This window comes from Platalea leucorodia (genome assembly GCF_965183815.1).
Source record: "Platalea leucorodia genome assembly, chromosome: 2".
Lineage (NCBI taxonomy): Eukaryota > Metazoa > Chordata > Aves > Pelecaniformes > Threskiornithidae > Platalea > Platalea leucorodia.
In genome coordinates this window covers 73,466,008-73,487,714 of record NC_138824.1, presented here as the reverse complement: position 1 = coordinate 73,487,714, position 21,707 = coordinate 73,466,008, and the positions used below count along the sequence as shown (strand labels likewise).

The 21,707-nt window shown below is 37.4% G+C and overlaps 1 protein-coding gene across 1 annotated transcript in view; it reads left to right on the top strand.

The window, feature by feature from the left end:
* Positions 1 to 21,707, top strand: part of OCA2 (OCA2 melanosomal transmembrane protein) — a gene marked incomplete at both ends in the record, with an annotated part of 181,872 nt that overhangs the window by 53,190 nt on the left and 106,975 nt on the right. The window contains 6 exons of the mRNA XM_082333762.1: positions 5,027 to 5,098; positions 5,976 to 6,041; positions 7,126 to 7,182; positions 8,210 to 8,334; positions 11,906 to 12,044; positions 21,071 to 21,203. Of these exons, the coding sequence (XP_082189888.1) occupies positions 5,027 to 5,098; positions 5,976 to 6,041; positions 7,126 to 7,182; positions 8,210 to 8,334; positions 11,906 to 12,044; positions 21,071 to 21,203 (592 nt within the window). The remainder of the gene's footprint in view (positions 1 to 5,026; positions 5,099 to 5,975; positions 6,042 to 7,125; positions 7,183 to 8,209; positions 8,335 to 11,905; positions 12,045 to 21,070; positions 21,204 to 21,707) is intronic.

Genomic DNA, 21,707 nt, shown 5'->3' with positions numbered 1-21,707 from the left:
GGCAGTCAGGCTAATAATGTCTTGATTATCTTTAGGAAAAACAAACTCTTTGTCTTTGACAAAAACCCTTCCACTGCTGAGGATATCTTTTTTTTTTTTTTTTTTTTTTTTTCCCCCCAATAAACCCTTATTAAAACACAAAAAGTAATAGATATAAAACATCAAGTCAGAAAAAAACGATATCCTAGAGCAAATTTTACTCCCGTTCTTTCCATCCCCGTGCCCTGAGAATAAATAATTGAACTAGAGACTTCATAAAGTTTAAGAGGGATTTGGCTGTTGATTTTATATGGAAGGTCTCAGCTGCTCTGGAGGCAGGTGGAAAATGCATAAAACCCATATGTGGATATAGGCTTGGGAATAGCTTCCTCCTGTTGAAATGCAGCAATGCTGCCACTCTATCAAATAAAAACTAATTTCTGAGTAAAAGAAGTAGTTTAATGCAACAGGCTTCACTGGAGAAAAAATGGATAAGAAATGAAGTGGAGGCTGCATTGGAAGCTTTACATTAAAGTCACTGACAGTCATCGTTCAACTGCCATTTATCACTTATAAAGAAGGACTTGTGGAAATAAAATATTTGGTATGATGTATCATTTATCAAATATCTGCAGAAGCACATTTTGGAAATATGCATGCCCTGTATTTCAGCTGGGAAATGTATGCTCTGAAATAGCATACAGGTCACCATTCAATTGGCTTCTAAATAATTTCCTTTTACCTTCTGAAGCACTGTACAAGATAAAGTGTTTGGAATTTTGAATCATTTTTATACCAAAAGATTTAATGAACTCTGTGCAAACATTTCAAAGCACTTTCAGATAGATAAAAAAATTTAAATCTGGAGATCTAAGCTGTCTAAATCCAGTTTGCATTATAGCTCTGGAAATGTATATTTTTAAATAATATCAAGCACAGAGACTTGTGGCTTAAATGATTTGCTTTGCTTTCATTTCTTACCTTAAAATTAACTCCTGAATTAAGAGTATGGAAACTGTCATACAGAACCAGCATCCAGCACATTGTGTTTATGACACAGCAGGCAATCATGAGACAAATTTTCTACAGATAATTATGAAACAAAATAGCCATAAAAGTTTTTCCTAATCTTTGCCTGTTCTGAATTGACCCTATAGCATGACCCTATGATGTTGCTATCACCACACCTACATTGTTGATGTTATTTTTAATAGCATCCATTGTTGCAGCTTTGGGTGTTTGCATTACTTATATAGAATTCTGTAAATATCCATTCCCTTTTTTGAAATCTCTTCAGCTCTCAGCCAAATGATATCCTGTATCAGTGAGTTCTACGACTGAGTCCTGCATTGTAAAGAGTGAAATCTGGGATGCATTGTTTTCAGTAGCAGTTTGTATTGAGATAGCTGTCCCTTTGTAAAAGGCAAGCACCAACTTTTGCTGTTTCATTAAGTCAGCACTGCTAGGCATTCTTCAGACAAAAATAAAGATGGTGTTGATGGTGAAGAAACCCCTTCTGTGAAGAGATTATAAGGTTTGTAGTTGGGTTGGGAGGTGGGGATCTCTAGCTTGCAAACTGATAGAATAAAACCTTTGTATCTTCCTTGTCTGCCTTTTTTGTCTCAATGGCCATTCCTTGTTTTTTTTAAGAAACCTTTCCAGGAAATGAGGCAAGGAACTTTTACAAGAAGTGCATTTTACAGTGTGCTAAAGCTGATTGAATCATTGAAATGTGAGGATCCAATTGTGGGATGGAAGAAATGAGTGAGAAGAAAATAAGAGGTCACTTTGGCATGTAGCTTTGACAGAATGAGAAGCACCAGAGAGGATGGGAGCATGTGAGGAGATATTGATGTGCAAGAGAGTGGAAATGGAAATAAATCTCTGAGTTGCTCCAGGAGGCCGTAATCTGTTATCTCTGACACCAGAAGTCTGCTTACAGTGGCTGGATTGACCAGCGCTTAAGGCTGTAGCCCTGGACTTACTATCTGAGTTTGGTTGCCCTTGTTACTGAAGTAACTTTTGGCCCATCATTTCCTTCTGCTTCCGTTCCTAGCTTATAAAATGAAAACTCTACCCAGTCAGGCTGATACAGCCAAACCAAATTTATGATCGTATAGGCAATTCCTGTTTGAAAGAGAAACCCGTTATGAATCGGGGTTCTTTTCTTGTAATCGTCTTTGCTTACTAGAGAACGCACAAAGGTGGGCACTTTCTCAAGCACGAGAAGGATCAGATGAGTACAGATCATCTTTCAAAATGTCTTTAGAGTCAAAAGTCCACCAAATCTCTCAGCTTTCCTGGGGTTTAATCTCTGTGTTAATTTATTTCTGAGCTCTTTCAATTCTGTACCTGAGCTTTTGTTTATGGATACACTCTGAGATTCATCCTGAAATTATTTTCATCCTTCTTCCAGGCTTCAAAAGGATTTGGATCAGGTCCATACTATTTTCCAAAAGAATAATAATGCAATTTTACCTAATATAATGCCCTCCAAATTTGCATTAGAGGGAACTGTGATTCAAAGAGTGTCACAGCTTATAACCTATATCTCTTAATTTCTCCATTTATAAACTTTAAAAAATGCCGTTACAAATATATTATTTGTTTGGGTTGCTTTATGTGAAAAGAAAATTAAAGAGTAATCCATTCTTTCCTGAACCTCCTCAAATCTCAACTTCTGAATATTTACATGTCTCGGAGTTTACATAAGTGTGCTTTCTAGGCTTTATGTTACTGTATAACTTCCACTTGATAGTTTGCTGAAATGAAGAGTTGTATATTTGACAAGTTTTTTGCAGTAGAGCTTTGCACCTGAATAGTCTATGTTCATTCTTCAGGATATACTTTTGTATATCCTTCTTGAAAAATCACCAGGATGAAAGAACTGACAGGTGGCTCCATTTGTGCAACAATTTTCCCCATCTTTCTGTAGAAATTAAAGCAAATTTCACCCATAGGTGACAGCAAACTCTTGGAAAATGAAAATGCAGTCAACCCAATGTATGCAATTAAGTATACAATGGTGACAGCAAAAATGCTTATGTGCAAATATGAAAAAAAATCTAAAGCCAATCAAATCTCAGAAAACTCATGATATCTTTCTGAGAACTGCAAAAGAGCTATCTGACATGGGTGGTGATTAGATGAGGAGAAAGCCTCCAGCCTGAGGATGGCTGAGGATTCCCCAGTAGCTTACCCTTGAACTTAGTTTGCCATAGCAAGAAGCTGATCTCCTTCCCTAACTGACATCTCTGCTTTGTGTCTTTTATTGGAGAGAACTCTAAGGCCTAATTGCTGCATCCCGTCATCAGCTACAAGAACTATCGAACATTATCGAATGCTCCCCACTTTTACAGAATCAGAAGGGCCATACGTGTGTTTCATATCAACACTCTGAAATTGGAAATCAAAGATGAAACAGTGACTTATCACACACATTTCTGTGGGAGCTGTAATCTGTGCTATGTACTTTTAGGTCATTAGGACATAAAAACTTTGGTCTGGTGTCCTGTATCACTATGAATAGGTTATTCTCCAGTTCATTCTGAAGAAAACCATAGGAGAATGTGATGGATTTTTCTTTTGACTCCTAAATTAGTCATTTATATATTTATTTTTCTAGTAATTTGGTAAATTGCTTAGTTGTTTACCATTACTGTTAGAAATTTCTGTTCAAGGGGAAAAACCAAAGCCAAATCTTTCCTTTTTTCTTTTCCTTTACAAGCAAGCAGACGGGCCTTGAGATGTCCACATCCTATTGTTTCTTATCAGCAAAATATTTCTTATGAAATTAGCAACAAATGAAATATTTCTAGACTGCCTTATTTCTTTCTCAGAAATAATTCTGACTTGTGTCTGAATAGTATTTAAACACATTAATAGTAAATGTTGCTAATTAGATTCGGTCTTTTGTAGTGTGATTTTCATTAATTACATTCTTACTCTGAGTTATTTTACACACTCTGTGATCTTCCAGACATGGTGGATTAAATAACTACAAATGAGCTCCTGGAGGAAAAAACACATTTTCAGGGCATGCTTGCTTTTATACTTTCTCCTTGAGAATTTTAAGTTTAATTTATTCATTAGATACATAGAAGTGGACAAATGTCCATATAGTGTAGTAATTGTTGCAATATTAAATTAATGTCTGTGTTGTGGTCAGAGGTTTGGATGCTGTTTTCAGATGCATTGTTTGTATGCTAGAGAAACATTAGAGATGAAGGAGAAGCACCGTTCAAGGCTGCGTTAGTCTATACACTGGTGAAAGCAGCTTTTGAGGAACTGAGGAGACTGCGGCAAAGGTGTTCAGCAGATTTTAGCTGAAGTATATGGCTTTCTTGAGGCCAAAACACTTTGTAGAGAAAAAGCTGATGTCAAAAAAAAAAAAAAAACCAACACTTTATGAAGGAAGAAGACTCTGTGTGTGTGAGACAGAAAGCAGGTGAAGAGGCTTGACAGATCTATCTGTGTCCCAGACCACAAACTGGACCTGGAAACTCAAAGTCGAGTACATCTGTGTATGTGTAGGATGCATCTGCACCAGGTCTGAGCTATTTGCTTGGGAGTTGCTTTGTAGACATTGGAGATAAACAAGCACCTACAAAGAATGAGGTGGATCACCCCCTGGCACGTGTCTTCTTTCCATGGGCTGTGAAGGGAAGCCAACAGGACTAGGCTTTTTGATCCCTAAGTGAGGGAAGATGAATTTCTTTCCTTCTTGGGTCACCCATTGACAAATATAAGAAACTGGTGCTGAAGTCCCTTCTCTGCCTTGAGATTAGAGCTGAGACTTCTGCAGGGTTCCATGCATAGGCATGGCTTTTTTTTTTTTTTTCTCTTTTAATAACATCCTATAGTGAGGCAAACTAAGCAGCCATTATCTGGTCAGGTCTTTTTGAAGGGGGGTGGTGTGGAATAAGGGAAAACAAAACAAAACAAGAAAAGAATCAACTACAGGAATTTTTCTCCTTTTCCCTCTTCCTTTTTAATAGTAAGGAGATGTTTAGAGGACTCTCTGGTCAATTCTTACCCTTTGTTGCAGATTGTTCACAGGACTCTTGCGGCAATGCTGGGCTCTTTGGCAGCTTTAGCCACCTTAGCTGCTGTTGGGGAGGTGAGTTATCAAACTGTAAGTGCTCACTTTGTTTCTGGGTATGATATCATAAATTTCTGCGTTTGCCCTGTTGTGACTGGGCACATGACAGAGCAGTGATTTTTTAGAGAGATGGTGGGGCAGATATTGGGATGGGGAAGCATCTTGGGGAAAATGAGTCAGCCTAGGGTATGGACAAGAAGAGTAGAAAAAGAGTCAGTTGATGCTATTTTGTTCTGATTTGTAGGAAGCTGAGTACAACCATTTCCAGCTTAATTCAGAGTCACTTTAACACTGTTATTTTCAGTAATGTTAGGTTACCAAGCAAACCTAAATGGAAATACATTGCCTTATACTACCCTAAATAATTACACCTCATGCTTACACCTTCCAATCCTTCTGTTTCTCCCCTGCTTACTCTTAGTTGATATTTAGTGAAACCTCTGATAGATTTTCTCTGTTTTTCTCATAACTGATCACCACATCAATGCTATGTTCCCTTAAATTCTCTCCAATTTGTTCACAGGTGAAGTGGTATGCTTTTGTTCTCTTACCAAAAAGGAAACTGGGGTGTACTACATAATTCAGTTATCTTTTGTTTCTGTTATGCTACATAAGGAACAACTAGATAAATCAATAGCCTAACGTAGGCTTTTGATAATGACCCACTTAGGATGCCAGCAGTACTTTAAATTAGTAATAATTATAGTAGTAGTAGTAATAACAATAGTAACAATGGTAATAAAGAGTCCTTTTTGTGTACCTTGTAGGAACACTTATTAATTTCCATCACAGCTTATTTAAATGGCTCATCAGTTAAGGGGAGTTTATATTTTATAGCTAATCACAAGTTAGGTGTTTCATGGCATTCACTGGTAATTGTATTTTTTGATTGCAGAGGCCAACTATCGTCAAAGTGGTGGAGTGGATTGATTATGAGACACTGGCACTGCTGTTTGGAATGGTAACTAAAAAGTATCTTTTGCTCTAAATGTGCTGAAATGCTCACATTCAATATAGAGATATTTTCCCTTTTAAACTTTTTGTTAATTGTACTTTACTGAGACATGTTATGAGGAAAACTTGGTCCTGTAGGGAGTTATCATAAAGAGGGTGATCAGACCTCTGAAGGAGCCTTTTGAAAAAGTTGATTCTTTTCTTTTCTTTTTTTTTCTTTGAAAATCCGTAAAATCATGTTGATAACATACTAAAAACATCCTTGAGGTCTATAAGTGGAAAGACCTGTTTAAGTGCCAAGTATTATCACTCTTATTTATCTTGTTAATTTTGTTTACTCAAAACCTTCCTCAAACACACTCTACTGGAAAAGTGGTTTTCTTTATCTTAGTCAGTGCTATGTTTGGAGCCAAAAAAAACCAAACCAGAAATAGAGGAGAAATATATGATTAGATTATACTCGTATATTATTTTAATCTGCCCACAGCTATTTATGGTAAAAAGAGTTGTTCAAGTGCTATTAAACTCTAACACAAAATATACAAAATACAGAGACAAAATTACAATTATTTGTTGCCATTCTGAGCTTTTCTTATTTCCTGACACTGCTCCCTGCTCCCTGCCTTCCCCACAGAAAAAGAAAGCAAAAAAAATCTGTTGGGAGCAAAGATGGAAAGACAGGAAACCTCGCAGAAATGTGGGAAAATGCAAGTAATTCTTGGAGCCTCTATCTTCTGCATTCTCTAGAGCATTACTGCAGAAAGCAAACACACTTATTGGCTTTTCTTGATTAATGACATAAGGGAGATACATTGAGTACTTAATGTATGATGCCCACTTAGTTACTGCAAATAAAATTCAACCAGACTAGTATGACATTTACAGACTGTTTATGTTGAAAACTAAATTTCACCATATGACGCATTAGCAAGAGGTATCTGGCAGCTGTAGTGGATATCTTAATATGAAGGTGATCAGATTCTCAGAGCTGTGTCAGATAAGGGCTTTCATCAGGATCACAAACTACATCATTTTGGTTTTGTGTAATACTTCGGTTGCAAGTTATTCTCTTTTTCTTTATCTTTTGGTAGATGGTTTTGGTGGCCATATTTTCAGAGACTGGATTCTTTGACTACTGTGCAGTAAAGGTAGGCTTGTTTTGATACTCTTAATTATTACTGGATTAATCAAGTTAGTATTTAATCAGATCTGTTACACCAAGCACTGTCTTTGAAGAACCTTTCTTAGGACAGTGTATACCTATCACATTAGAAATGACAGTGGTCAACTTGTAATTTTGAAAAATCTTTTAGGGATGAAAGGAAGCCTTTAAGGCAATTCTGTTTCTACAGGAGAAAGGTAAAGGCCCCCAGTAGGGTACACAGGTATATGGACAATATAAAGCTGAGTTATTCCACTGACTTCCCCAGGACTGCGGCTCCACTGTAGCTGAAATCTGTATTTATGCCTGGCAGTGGGAGAGGGGAGATATGGGAACTATCATTAACTTTACGATCACACATGAAAAATGGCCACAGGCCTTTGCACAGTAGCAGAACAATGATTACACGAAAAGGGTAATTCTGATGGATTGGTTGTAAAGCAAGTATTACCCATGGTGAGGGACTCCTTCACCTGCTGCAAAGCTTAATTTTCTCGAGAAGGGTGGAAAGAAAGAAAACAAAAGTGACAAGGAGGACTGCTTTGAGCACAGAACCCCTAAACAAAACATGGGTGGGCACAACCCCTGCCTACATAGATGTCCAGGCTGTGTACTCCCAGCAGTGCTGCTCTGAGGATGGGGAAGGTGTCCCAGTGTGTGGAAGTGGTGGGAGGTCTGAACCATGTTAGTCCACCTGGGCATGCAGGCAGAAGATAGGGGCTCAGCCCTGCTCCTGCCACAGACCCCCTTCATGCCTGCCAGCAGAGCATGGTGTCTCTTCAGGCTTGTTTCTTCTTCTGCATGATAGAAATGTTTGCCCACTTCCACAAAATGTTTTCTTGCTAAATTAATTAATACTGGAGAGGGTGCTGTGGGAGGTACACGGAGTAGTAAACGCTCTGAGCTCATTGTTGCCTTAACTGTGGTGAAGTTGTTTTACTTATCATTTTTTGAAAACTAAGTTGAAGTGGTCTAGTCCCTTAATTTTATTTCTATTTGTTTGGTTTTATTAGGCTTATCGATTCTCTAGAGGCAAGGTGTGGGCCATGATTATGTTTCTGTGCCTCATTGCTGCAATTCTTTCTGCATTTTTGGACAACGTTACCACTATGCTGCTCTTTACTCCAGTAACCATAAGGTACTTTATTGTTATAGTTTTGGCCTTGGTCTTTTATAGCCAGCAATCAGTAGTAGACATGTGTGCAAAATGCTTGTTTGGACTTTTTTTGATCATCTAAATGGAAATCAAAACTTCAAATACTCCTATTGTAGTAGGGTAAAGAGCTAATGTTTTCAAAGGGATCAGTTGCCTTTTCCCTTTGTGTTAATAGTAAGCACATATCTGAAGCCTGTTATATTGCCTTGGCAGCTAACTATTCTGGTTTGTCTCCATATTTGAACTGCAATAACATATTGCACCAAATGCTCCCTAGTAGATGAAATTTTTTTCCTTTAAGCAGGGAAAATTTTTTAATTAAAGCTGCCTTGTCCTTTACTGGTTAATATCCATATACAATTTTAAGCAGAAATTTATATTTTAGTGAAGTTGTTATTCCTTCTAATACTAGTGACAAATAAATTTAAAAAATCTTCGGATTTCAACTAAAAGCTTTGTTTCAGAATATACAACTCTGAATTTTCTTCCTGCTGGTCACCATGACATTGGTACAGCCACTGGTTAATTTCACAATTTGAGATTAGATATTTGGAACTTTTAATAGAGAACGGTGAATGTAATTACTTCAGATTTCTGTAAATTAATAACATGTGATTTGCAACTACATTTATTCAAGGTGTGATTATAAATTACTGTTTAACCTGAATTTAACCTGTGTCTGGCCAGGCAAATCTAGTTAATCTAGTTCAGTTTCAGAAAGATCTAGTGTGTTTTTAAAATGATCCTGAGTGATGTAATGTTTGTAGTCATTATCACATTAAAGTACACAAAATTCTATTAAGATATTGGTCCCACTTTAAAATGTAGTGTAAAGCAGTAAAACCCAATTTTGCAAGTGGAATTTATTCTAGATTGGGAAACAGCTGGTGAATGAAAGCTCTATTTGTCTTCTGTCCGATTATATTTTAAGGAGATCACTTTGCCCTACTCAAATCAATAATTTCACCTCTAGCAGTAAGCAACTCTGGAGCAATTAAACACCAAGTTTTCTTTAGCTGTGTTGCGGAATATTTTGAATTAACTATAATTGGGAATGGATTGAAATCTAGATGTCAAGGCATCATGAACTACTGTTCACAGGCAGAGCTACTGCAGCATTTATTCCATTTTCAAAGAATCATAGAATAGCCTGGGTTGGAAGGGACCTTGAAAGACCATCTGGTCCAACCTTTCATGGGAAAGGGAGTCTAGATGAGATTATCTAGCACCCTGTTCAGTCATGTTTTGAAAACCTCCAGTGATGGGGACCCTACCATGTCCCTGGGGAGGTTGTTCCAGTCGCTAGTTGTTCTCATCATAAAAAAAAACTTTTCTTATGTTGAGATGAAATCTCTCCCACTGCAACTTGTACTTGTTGCCCCTTGTCTTCTCCATGTGGCTGCTTGTGAAGAGACAGCCTCTGTCTTTGTAGCCACCCTTTAAATATTGGAGTTTTATACTAAATGTATATAAGTACTTTAGTTTTATACTAAATGAGTTTGTAACACTGAAGAAGGGGAAACTCTATGCAGGATACATTTGAATCACTATCAAAGCTAAAATAAAATTTTATCTTGCCTAATAAAACCAAATAATTGCTTATTTCTGAAAGCTTCATGCTAGGGGTCTTTTTTTTTATCTTACTGCTATTGCCTTCAGCCCTTGTCTACAGCTTCACTGTGTTGCACTGTGCTGTCATTGCCATGGAGATAAAGCTTGCAGAAAATCCTACTGACTCTACGAATATAAGGATTTATATTTCCATTAGTAAGGCATAAAACATGATACTTGTTTCACTCTGCATTTTGTAGTAAGCTGATAAAACAAAAATTAATAACTACCCCTTTTTAGCTATAGTTTATTTTCAAGACACTTTGTTATTGGGAATTGGCAAAGGCTAATGGTTGTTCACATGGGGAATTATGTAACCAGGGTAAGTAAACTAAAGAGTTTAATCCTACCATATAGCTAACACATTCTGATGGTTTTATACTTTGGGCTTGGCCTTTCTTGGCATATGCCAATGGTTCTTCAAGCTACCACTAGGCCCATCAAAAAGAACGAATCACTAAAGAAAACTTAAGGTTATATTTTGAAACATTTGGAAATCAAGAAGTGATGAAGTTAAAATTACAAGTACAATTGTGGTCTTGTACCACAATTGATACAATTGGGCCAGTTGTACTACAAAGTACCTTTTAACTGCATAGTTTTATGCTGTTGGGGAAAGAGTGTATTTTTGCACAGTTGTTTTTGTTCTGGATTTTTTATGTGCTAACATAGGTTTCATCTGACAGTGTTTTTTCTGACGTTTAAATTGACACTCTTGGTGACAGCGTAAGTGTATCAAGTTAAGCTTTTGTGCAACACACTCTTTTCTCTTTGAAATATAGGTTTTAATAATACAGTCTTTGAGCGGTAAAGCTCAACTCTTCCTTCAGGGAAACGTGTGACAGCAGTACGGGGAAAGCAATCCTGAGAAAGCATTCTTGCTGCCCACTCTTCCCTGTGTCCCGTATTAGGCAGAGGGAGCAATAATTTAAGCATGGCCTCCATCTTTGCACACTGGAGCAATGTTTTGATAAGCCACGAGCCAGAAAGCAGTCGTCCCTTATTCCAAGGTACTTAGGTGTGACTTTAACTTTTAGTCTTTAATACCATGGCCCAAGTTTAAAGTCAAACGTGTACTTCAGAAATGAGCGGATTGTGCAGATCTGTGCGTAAATGTAATTTGTGTGAGTTGAAGTAATCTCTGTGAAGATTACTATGTGTAAGTGGGCTCTGCATTGAAATGGATCATGAGGTTACTGAGTCAATCCCAGTACTTGCCAGAACACTTTAAGATGCTTCTTATTAAAGAAGCGTTTTACTAAAGCATCATTACATATTTTTGAACTGGTAAAAGCATTTTGAGATTTTTTTAATAATGAGGAATGTGTATTTTTTACTCTTATTGCATTACAAATAGAAATACTCATGATCAAGCTTTAGAGAAGGGGAAAAATAGGAACAGAATAAACCAGATAAACCTAGGCTGAAAGCTGAGGTCTCTAATAGATGATTCATGGCTAATAGGTTGCCTGCGCAATCCTCTACCACTGCTCCCCACAAGAAAGTTAATAACTGATGCTGAGTGCAGAGCCTGTGGTTGCCCAGAATAGTTTTCCATAGGTCAGTGTAGCCTGGGGACCATGGTTTAAAAAGTTCTATGATGCTGAAAATTTGAAATGCTATTTTCTCTGTAGCCCAACTCTTGCAGTAGTTGATTACTTTTCATGAAATGCTTTGTAAAATTCATCAGTTTTGTAACCATTAATTATTGCATTATAAACGTAAAAAAACTATCATTTTTGCATTTATATTGCTATAACTACTTTAGCGCATATAATGTAGCACAATTAAAACTAATGATATACTCGCACAAAAATATTATGTTTAAAATCCTCCAATTTTTTCAGTGAAATGACTGTATTGTGTAAATTTTATAAATTTTAAGATTTAAGGTAATTCTGTCATAGGGTAAGAGGTTAATTTCATTCTCTTTATGCTGCAGGCTCTGTGAAGTACTTAATCTTGATCCTAGACATGTCCTGATTGCAGAAGTAATCTTCACGAATATTGGGGGGGCTGCCACAGCTGTTGGGGATCCTCCAAATGTCATTATCGTTTCAAACCAGGAGCTGAGAAAGAAGGTATGTACTGCAAGCCGTTTGGCTACTAAAATTAAGTACTGATCTTGAGTGTTCAACCTTCTCTTCGCACAGACAGCTGTATAAACAGAACATGATCCACTTTCTCTGCTATGCTATTTCTTTCTTAGTAGGATGATCACACAGAAGAGAGTGATCTTTTGGGGACAAAACTGTGATGCAGAATATACTTTTTGATATGGACAGAGAATACCGGTTTCCTTTTTTTTTTTGGTGGTGGTGGGGAGGATTTCCTTGTCAATGGCAAAGTGAAGAAGGAAGCAAAACAATGGAGGGCTGTAAAGAGAGGGCAGCAAGTTGGAAAAAAAGAAAAATGTGAAAATGAAGATGAAAATCCAACCCTTTTTTTCAGAATAGGCTTTCTCTCAAAAGTTAAATATATTGAGACAATTTGATTCCTTTTCAGAAATTTCAAACCAGAAATAATTGTTCAGACTCAAAAACCCACAATGTGAGAGGCTGCGTTGCCCCCATCAACCCATGTCGTACATGACTCCACTGCAGGCAGAGACTTTGTCCTTCGGCCGCAGCCCAAGGGGATGTGGGGGGTGAGAGGAGAGCGGCGCCTCCTCCCATGCAGCACAGGCCGCAGCTGGCTCCCACCTCCTGCCAACAGTTTGGTGTCCGCAGGCTGCAATGACAGATTTTAACTTCCAACTCTTGGCTCTTCTATTGTTTCATTTTGCTGGTTAACTGGTGCCAAAGGGAAGGCTACGGTGGCTGGTGCTGGGTGGGACTGCAGGATTCCAGACACCTGCCAGCGGGACCGTCCCTGTCCCACCATCTCCTTCCACCAACATGGCCCTCTCTGCCCCGTGGACAGGCAGAGCCACTGCTGGCAGGTGTTCACCTTGCAGCCTTCAGCTTCTGCATGGAGCTGGTGTTTGCGTGAGTTTTCCATGCTTTCAGCTCTCCCAGCCACCCCTGAACAGGAGGGCATCAAGTTCCACTTCTGCCTCTGACACTGTCTCCCTGGTACCCCTTGGTGTGTCACCCATCTCTGGTGTGCTGGGGGCACCAGGAAGGCAGTCTGCTCAGGATGCAAGGGGCAGCCCCTCCTGTGATGGGGCAGCTCTGCTCTCCTGCCCCTGCACCACCACCACCAAACAGCACGATGGAAGTGGCAGAAATGTAATGGGCACATCTGTAGGGACATGAGGCATGTGTTTGTTGTTTTGGCCAGGTGTCATAAACCCCCCAAATAAATAAATTTAAAGGAATTCAATGTAGTGTATGGGCTAGTGTGAAAATACTTGTGCAAGTGGGATGAGGGAATTGTAGTATAAAATTCTAGGGTTTTTTTTTTTTTTTTAGTTGGAGTCAGTTATGTTTCTATTGCTGTACGAAAAAAGGATCTCTTCTAATTAACTGAATACACTCAAATTAATTAAGTACTGTCCAGGTTGAAAAATGTCTTTGAAAGTTCATAGTATTTAATAAATGGAATGTTTACCTTCCATATATTTGAAATGTGCTGCAATTAGTTTGTTAGGATGATGACTTTGGAGATTGTAATATTCCTGGCTGAGGACTTGATGATAGCTAAATTTCACGTTAAATATGAAATCTGTGCAACTATTTAAAACTTCTTTTCTAAAACAATAATTAGCACCTGCCATGCAGGTCATTTTCCTAAATACTCAGAAACTCATCATCTCTGTAGAACCTTTAGAAGTGGCTATAAACATGGGAAGCAATTAAGCAATCATATTGAAAGGAAACAATTTTACATTTCTCTTCAATGAGATATTGATAATTTTAAGAGGACTCAGATGTATAAATACCCTAGAAAATGTGATATCATAGCAAATTCTGTATTTGAAACAAGAACAAAAACTTTCCAAATGTTTTCACTCTGCATTGTTTTCTGATCTTTTTTTGCATCACAGAAATAAGGACATAATAAAAGAGACCAGATTCAACACAGGACCATGGGACTTGTACTACTTCTTTCCTGTATTCTCATCTGTTATCTCTCTCTATATATATAAATAAAAGAGGGTCAAAGATCTATCCTTGGCTCTGAGGCTGATTGGCATGGGCTGGCTTATGTCCTGACTGCTTAGGGCTCCCCCCCATAAAGGACATTTGCCTGGGAAAGCGCTGGCAGGAGTAACTGGATAAAGCCAAGAGTGAGGGCAGGGAGGGAAGTGGACCATCTGGCCTCTTACAGTTTGTGCTGTTGAACTAATAGCTCAATTCCTAATTTTGTCCACCTGCTCTAGCATGCTCTCTTTTATTCAGAAGAAGAAACATAGACATTGTTATCTTGTTTCTGAAACTACTTCGAGCAAAGGCTGCTGTGACAAAGGGTTATATGATCAGCCCCAAATCTCCCTCTAAAATGCATGGGTTGTCTGCTAAATTTGTACCAAGTGAAATTTTTTTTTTTTTTTTTTTTTAAAGTGTTACAGAGGTAAAAGTTCTTGAATGCAATAATGGCATTTTGGAAATAGGACTTCATGTAGTATTTTTTATAGAGTCTATTATGATGTTTTCTACAGAAGATATCTGTTTTTTACTTCTTTTTAGCATTATGCCCATGCTTTTGCGATTCTAGGAAATTTTTCTCCTTGGTATTGTCATTGAAATTCCCCTCTTCATCCTCTTGGACTTCTTTTTCAGTGTTATATTTTCGTAGCAAGTACAGGAGTACTTGGACAAATGCCCCTGTAGGCGGCTGAATAGTTTATTGCACTATGTAGATGATTGTTTTTTCTGGTTTTTTAGGTGCCTTCAGGAGGAGAATTTTATCAATCTTCCTGAACTTTTACTGTTGTACATCAACTCCTAAAAGCAGCCTAGTAAGATGTTATGCAAGTTTACATTTTCTTAGGAAACCTTGGATTTCAAATCCATACAAAATGAAGTGCAGCCTTGTTACTTTGGGTGCTGTTATTAGGTTATAGTGTTAGAAATGCTTTACTCTTTGTTTACTGTAGTGCTGGAGAGATTTTCTCCCTAGGTTCTGGGGAAAACTCATGTCATCTTAAGAATATTTTATTTAAAGTATGTTTGAATAAATAAGATTTTTGTTACAGTTTACCCATTAAAATGTAGGGATAAGTCTGTTTATTTGTGTTGAGATGCAAATGGATGCCAAAATGATTTTTTTCTTTGTAGCAGTGTTTAATTTATTGTACTGACATTTTCCCTACCATCATGCCTGGAATCAGTGGAACATTTGCATAATAGGGGAGGAAGATTTGTTGTTCTCTTGCTTGTTCTTAGTTGGAGTTGGAAGAAGTCTCACAAAATAACATTTATGTTGTGATATTAGGCAAAGAAAATAAGAGTTTTTATTAAGAGCAAATGGAAAACTCATTCAGTGAATACAAAACTTTTTTTTTTTTAATCTTTTATTACCTTCAGAGTACTGCTACTGAGTGGCCGTTGTTAGCAAAATTATATTTTTATCTTGAAGAGATATGTGCTTCAGACTTTGGGAACTCCATTTTTATATGCACAGTAGGGCATGAACTGGCTCGAAATGGTCATTGCTTTCAGAAAGGTTGAACGTTAAGTCCTCTATATTTGCGAACTTCACAAGTATCTACAGTCACGCCTTTGAAATCAGAAGTTGCTTGTGCTCCAAGCTTAGGCTGTGATTACAAGATCTTTAGAGAATGGATGGTGAATAGGTCTCCAGAGCAAAATGATGGTGTGAACATAGTGCTCATTAGTGTACCTAGCTTTAATCTGTCTAAGAGGTAATGATAAGAGCAAAGGCAATTTTAGCATGTGCTAGTCGTTGTATTATATCCTCTTATTTACTGTCTTTGTTAGTATGTGATAAAGCTTGTACTGTTAATCTGATTTTTGCTGAGGATTTTGGGTTTTCAGCATCCCACTCAGAGTTATTCCTGCCATTTAACAGGAATTCCCTGGAAAATGGACAGCCATCAGGTTATCCTGTTCTGCATTTTGGAGACTTGCAGCCTTCATGCTGAAATTTAGCATGATGAGATATTAGTTGGTTATATTTCATGAAAAATTGTGGTACCAAAAATTTATGCATAGAAGTAGATAATTCTGAAAAATGGAAGAAAGAAAATCCTATATGTGAATCCATAAAGGTATTTCAAGCACTGGCAGATTGTGAAATGGATTCTGATAGTTTACTAGGCTATTTTTGTTGAGTTTGCTGGATACAAGGTTGTTAAAACTTTTAATCAATTTTCAAAACTCCTGCCCTTTCTGTCAATGTTTCATTGATTCTTTTTCTCAAGAAAAAAATTAAATCCTAGGTAAGGTATATGAAATAAAATTTATGGGTTTATGACTGATTTCAGATTTTTTCCCATCTCTACATGTAGTAACCATTAAAGAGTACAGTGCAAGACAAAAAAGTAGGTTTGTCAGTGTCTCAGATAAGCATTATTTTCATGTAACTCTGTTTGTTAGACCATCAGTGAGTTCTGGCTCAGCGACGTGATGAGCAGTTCCTCCTGAGACAACATAGGTCTCAGTCACTCAGCCAGAAGGGATGTTTAAACTAAAGTAGAAATAATAAATTACTCTTGCTCTTCCTCATTTTATTAATTTTAAAATACTAAGTAAAGGGCATTTTCTCTAGAAGCACATTATTTGCAGCTCCCTGAATTGCTGCACCTAGCTATAATTTTTGCTTTCTCTTTGCTCTAAAATGGCAGATTTCCCCTGGAAAGGTCTGAATTACTCGAAGTTAATTTCACACCTCCAAAAGCAGTAAAAAACCTCAAATAATCAGGATGACAGAAAATTACTATTTTAGGAAAGCTGTATGATACTTTATTCTATATATGAAATTGATATATTTGACTTTGCATTTAAAACTATAAACCAAGGAAAGATGCCCACTCTGTTTCAGCTCTGAATCTGTAGGCAGTGGAACCTTTAGGCTGTTGTCTTGATAAACAAAATCTTTAGATTTTCTGTCAGCTGGGGAATGGGAGAAATTTAACACAATCAGCATAGCCTCAAGTAAGGGACATTTGAAGCATGTATTGCATTTATCTGATGGGTTGAAAGCTCCTGGGAGAAAAGTATTTCTTGCCTATTGTGCATGTCAATTCTATTTCAGTCTATTGTGCAGGAAAAAGAAAATCTTTATGAAAATGACATTTTGTTGTATGCAGCAGATGTGGAGCACTTTAATGTGTTTTTACAATGCTGAATCCTGGCCCCAGCAGTGCAGAGGACTCAGGAGGTATAAAATGTGTTATCCACAGCCACAAAGGCTGAATGTAGGCTCTGTGGAGATGCTGCATGCCCTTTGTAGGGTGTGGGAAAGGGAGCAGGAGCACCTGATGAAGTAACGGTGCCACCATGTTGGTATCCTCTGCTGCATCATTCATATCTGTGGTGCAACATAAACCCTTTAGTCTCTTAAAGTTCTCCAGAGGCTGCCAGTTGACTACTAGTCAGTAGTGCCAGGTGTGAAATCTGCCTGCTCCTTCCCTGGAAGCATGTTCTGTTTGCTGCAGAGAGCAGCAAAGCATCAGGGTGGGTAGTGAACTGTTTTTCACCGTGAGCCTGTCTGCTATCAGCCATAAAAAGGAGTGCGCTTGGCAGTCCTCAGCCTCCTCATGGCTACAGGGTACAACTTGTCCAAGGCTAGCAATTGTCAGGATTCATTTTCACTCACTGGCTCTTGTGGATCAGTACAAGGAGGAAACAGGGAGGAAAGCTGGGAGCAAGGGATGGGAAGTGAATTGAATCCAGCCTTGCACTATCACAGGCAATACTGTCACGCAAGCTCTTACCTGAAATAAGCACACTCCGTGTTAGAAAACTATTTGTTTCAGCTGACTCGGAAAGCTGTTCTGCAGTTGCAGCAGAGCAGCATGTTTTCCTTTTCCCCAGGGATCTCAGAAATAAGAAAGATCAATGGGGTGATATTATGAAGTTTAACAAAATCCTGAATCTCAGCCCAGCTACCCTCTCTGAAAAGTTTGGGTAAGCCACTGGATGGGATGCCAAAAAATCTAGTAGACAATTTTTTTCTCTTGTGATGGTGTCTCCAAATCACTTTTAAGACTCATCTATGTCAGCTCTTATGTCATGAAGCTATGTTAATCCTGATTTTTGTTTTAAGAGTATTGTGATCTCCATCTCATTTAAATTCCTTTCAACTGGCAGTCAGACCTGAGACCTCCTTCTTAATTTCAGCATTTTAGTTTGCCTTCTAGGTTGATGTGATTTTCCTTTTCATAGAGAAATTAGTTTTGTGGGTTTCAAGCAGCACATTTTTTTGTGCTGTTTTTTTTTGAGAGGCTTCTGCATTGTGGCATTGCAGTAGCAAAGAACAATTGTTTTGCTCTGAAATTGGTGTGATATTCAAAACCTAGAAGCAAGTGACTTCGTAAATCTTTGTGCTTGTTTGCAATAAGCCACTTCCTTAAATTCAAGTTCCATTAACATATGGTGGAAACATTACATATTTAAAGTTGAGAGTTTCCAAGGATTCTTTGGGTTCCTGTTTCTCTTTTTTATTTCCTACATTAGCAATTAGATTTATGTCTGAGCATCTCTGCAGAGAATTTCTGCTGGTATGCTCTGCCTGGTAGCTGGCGTCCTTCTTCATGATGTGGGTACATTGCTGCCAGCCTAAGAAAAGCTTCACACCCACTGCTCTTTTTAAGACTAAGCTGGATGCAAAAGTAATTTTCCTGGTTCTGGTAATTCAGGGTTGAGGATATTCTGACCACCTCTAATTACTTTATTGCTCTTCAGCTAGCTGTTTCCCAGTCATTTCATTTTTCAGAGGATAAATTTTTTTCCAGTCAGATTTAGGCATTGCTATTTTAGCTGGTGTAGCTTCAGTGTTTTTACAGCTTAATTCCTTGAGGCTTCCTATCTCTCCTTAGGTCATTTCATAGACTATACAAAACTGAAAACTTATTTTCCATACTTCCTGAACTGTTTAATGGCACATTGTCAATACTTGAGCAATTTCCAAACCAAGGCCAGTTCACTGTGCTTTTAAGGATTCTGGTTTTTCTGGCCAAAATTTTCTGATTTTTCTTTTTGGCTATAATCTTAGAGGCAACCCATATATAAATTAGACTTATAGTCAGTTTTAAATGGCTATAATTAAGGAAATATACATGGGGGATATGGACTTTATATACTTTGGGGGCAGGTCTTACAAACATTGAGCCTTTGCAGAATTTAAATTATTTTTTTTTCTCATTGCTATTTGTAAATTTCCCAGGGTTATGAATGTTGATTTCATCCTTCATAGAAATGTCTCCTGTAGCTCTGAATTTTGACTTGATGCCCAGAGGCCAATCTTTCTGAGTATTTATAAAAATTGACTTTTAAAGTCTGCCTTGCAGAGATGTCAGACATTTGACTGGCTGACCTATTATGTAGGCAAACTGAATGAATGTATATTATTTTCCTTTGTGCTATCATGTTTTTCTGTCTGATTCTTAAAATAATCTTATTCCAATTCATGAAGTCTTCTTTCTACTTTCATAAAAGCAATGGCAGTAGCTGAGTTATAATGAAAGGCCAGTGAATGAACATGTATACAGTTTCACCTTTTAGTGGCTAGAGAGTAGAACAGGTAAGGAATCTACTATTAAATAGCAACTAAGGATTATTTTCTTTAGCTCATGAAGCTGAAACCTGTATTTTTCATAGGATCAAATTCTAATCCCAGGACTGCATATTTATGTTTGAGATTTATTTAACTGTCTGGAAACTATAGATTTTTTGCAAAAGAACACTAATCTTTATCTGGCTACGAAAGTTCTTTATTACTTTAATCAGTTTCTTTTGTCGTGTATTTTTTATTATGCCCTGTGGTGCAATGGAGAAACTTTTTTTTCCTTTTTTGAACCAGAGATGTTTCGGCTTTTTCCTCCTACAAATTCTTTTAGTAGGAGGGAATATAGCTGTTTTTAATTTGTCTTGGCATTACAGAAGGGTCTATAGGTAGCACACAGGTATTTGGTAAAAGGCAAGTCACTATTATCCTTGTAAAGACATAGAGGTGTGGCACAGGGAGATCCAGTGACTTTCTAGAGTCTCTGAGAAATCAGTGGATGCCCTAAAAATTCAGTTTGGACAACCTGAGCTACCCAGGGCTTGGACCAAGCTTTCTTCCAAGTGTCACAGAGCTGTTCTGCTGGGATCACCAGTTCAGACAACCTCTGCTCTGTGAATATAAGACAGTTCCTTGCTACCAGAGTACTTGGATGTGATCCCCCTTGGAGCTTCACGGACAACTTCTTTTGGACAGGCTAGTTGTGAGTACTTCAGAAAATCCCATCCCAAAGGCTAACCCTGATCCACTACAGTGTGTGTAATACGGAATCATGGAATAATTCAGTTGAAAAGGGCCCTGGAGGTCATCTAGTCCAACGTCCTACTCAAAGCATTGCTAACTTCAAAGTTTTAGGGAGGGGTGTCACTATTCAATCTTATTGCTTAAAACAGTAGGTTTTTAATATATTCTACCTAAACATTTTGAGAACCCCTTCATTAAAGGCTTTCATTATGTAAAATGTAAAGAAATGTGTCCATTTATTAAGCAGGTAGAAAAATAAACAGAATATTGACATATAATATTTTTATTGTAGAATACTTGTGAATTTAGATGAAATCCTTGTTCAGATAGAATTATTGTAAAAATCCATGTTGTCATCAGTTTAAAACAAAAGCTGATCATTAAAATGTAACTGTTTCTGTGATTCAGTGTGATTTAAAATGAATTTACAGTGATTTAAGTGCTGAAAGTGAAAGTTAATGATTCAGTTTTTTTTTTTTTTTTCTATCTGTGTCAGGAACACTAAATATATTTCATATTAACTTGTAATGCTATTTTTTAATTCTCTCAATTAAATTGTAATGTGGCTTGTCCCCTTGAAACAGATTAAATACAGCATATACTGTACTTGGAACTTTATTGCTTTATATTTATTATTGGTTGCTAAAGTACATATAGTTGAATACTTTTCCCTGTAAGTAATATGGGAAAATAGCTGATTTTTAATTTAGGTTTTCATTTTTATTTCCAGGGATTGGATTTTGCAGCCTTCACGGGGCATATGTTTGTTGGCATCTGCCTTGTTGTTCTGGTCTCCTTTCCTTTTCTCAGACTTCTTTACTGGAACAAAAAACTTTATAATAAGGAGCCGAGTGAAATTGTTGGTAAGTGTGAGCGTGAAAACATTTTTATTATCACTACACTGAATATGTGCTAAATAGAAACTGAATAGTGCCTACTATAATGTTGTCCTCAGATGGAAGTGCCCACTCTCCTTCAGTCTCTGAACATTAATTTTTTAACTAATAATTTAGATTTTATTTTAAGTCGTGATATTTTCTGACTTTTAGAAATGAATGTTTTTCTGGTGCTAAGGTTGAGGTGTTGACATGAATTATTAAATACCTTTCAAAATTTATAGGGATATTTTGCATCATTTATAGCCATAGGCTTGAATACCAGGGTGTTCTGTATCGTAACAGATAATATCTGCTCAAGGTGCCGAGTTCACAATCTAGTTTTAGAAATGTCCCAGGTTTGCCTTATGACAGGTGTAGTGCACTGATGCATTCCCACACTGCTAGTGTTCTTCCACTGGATTTTTTCAGCAATCTTTTCCTGGTCTGTGGTCAGTAAAGGACATTTCATCAAGAGTAGAACAACTTTCC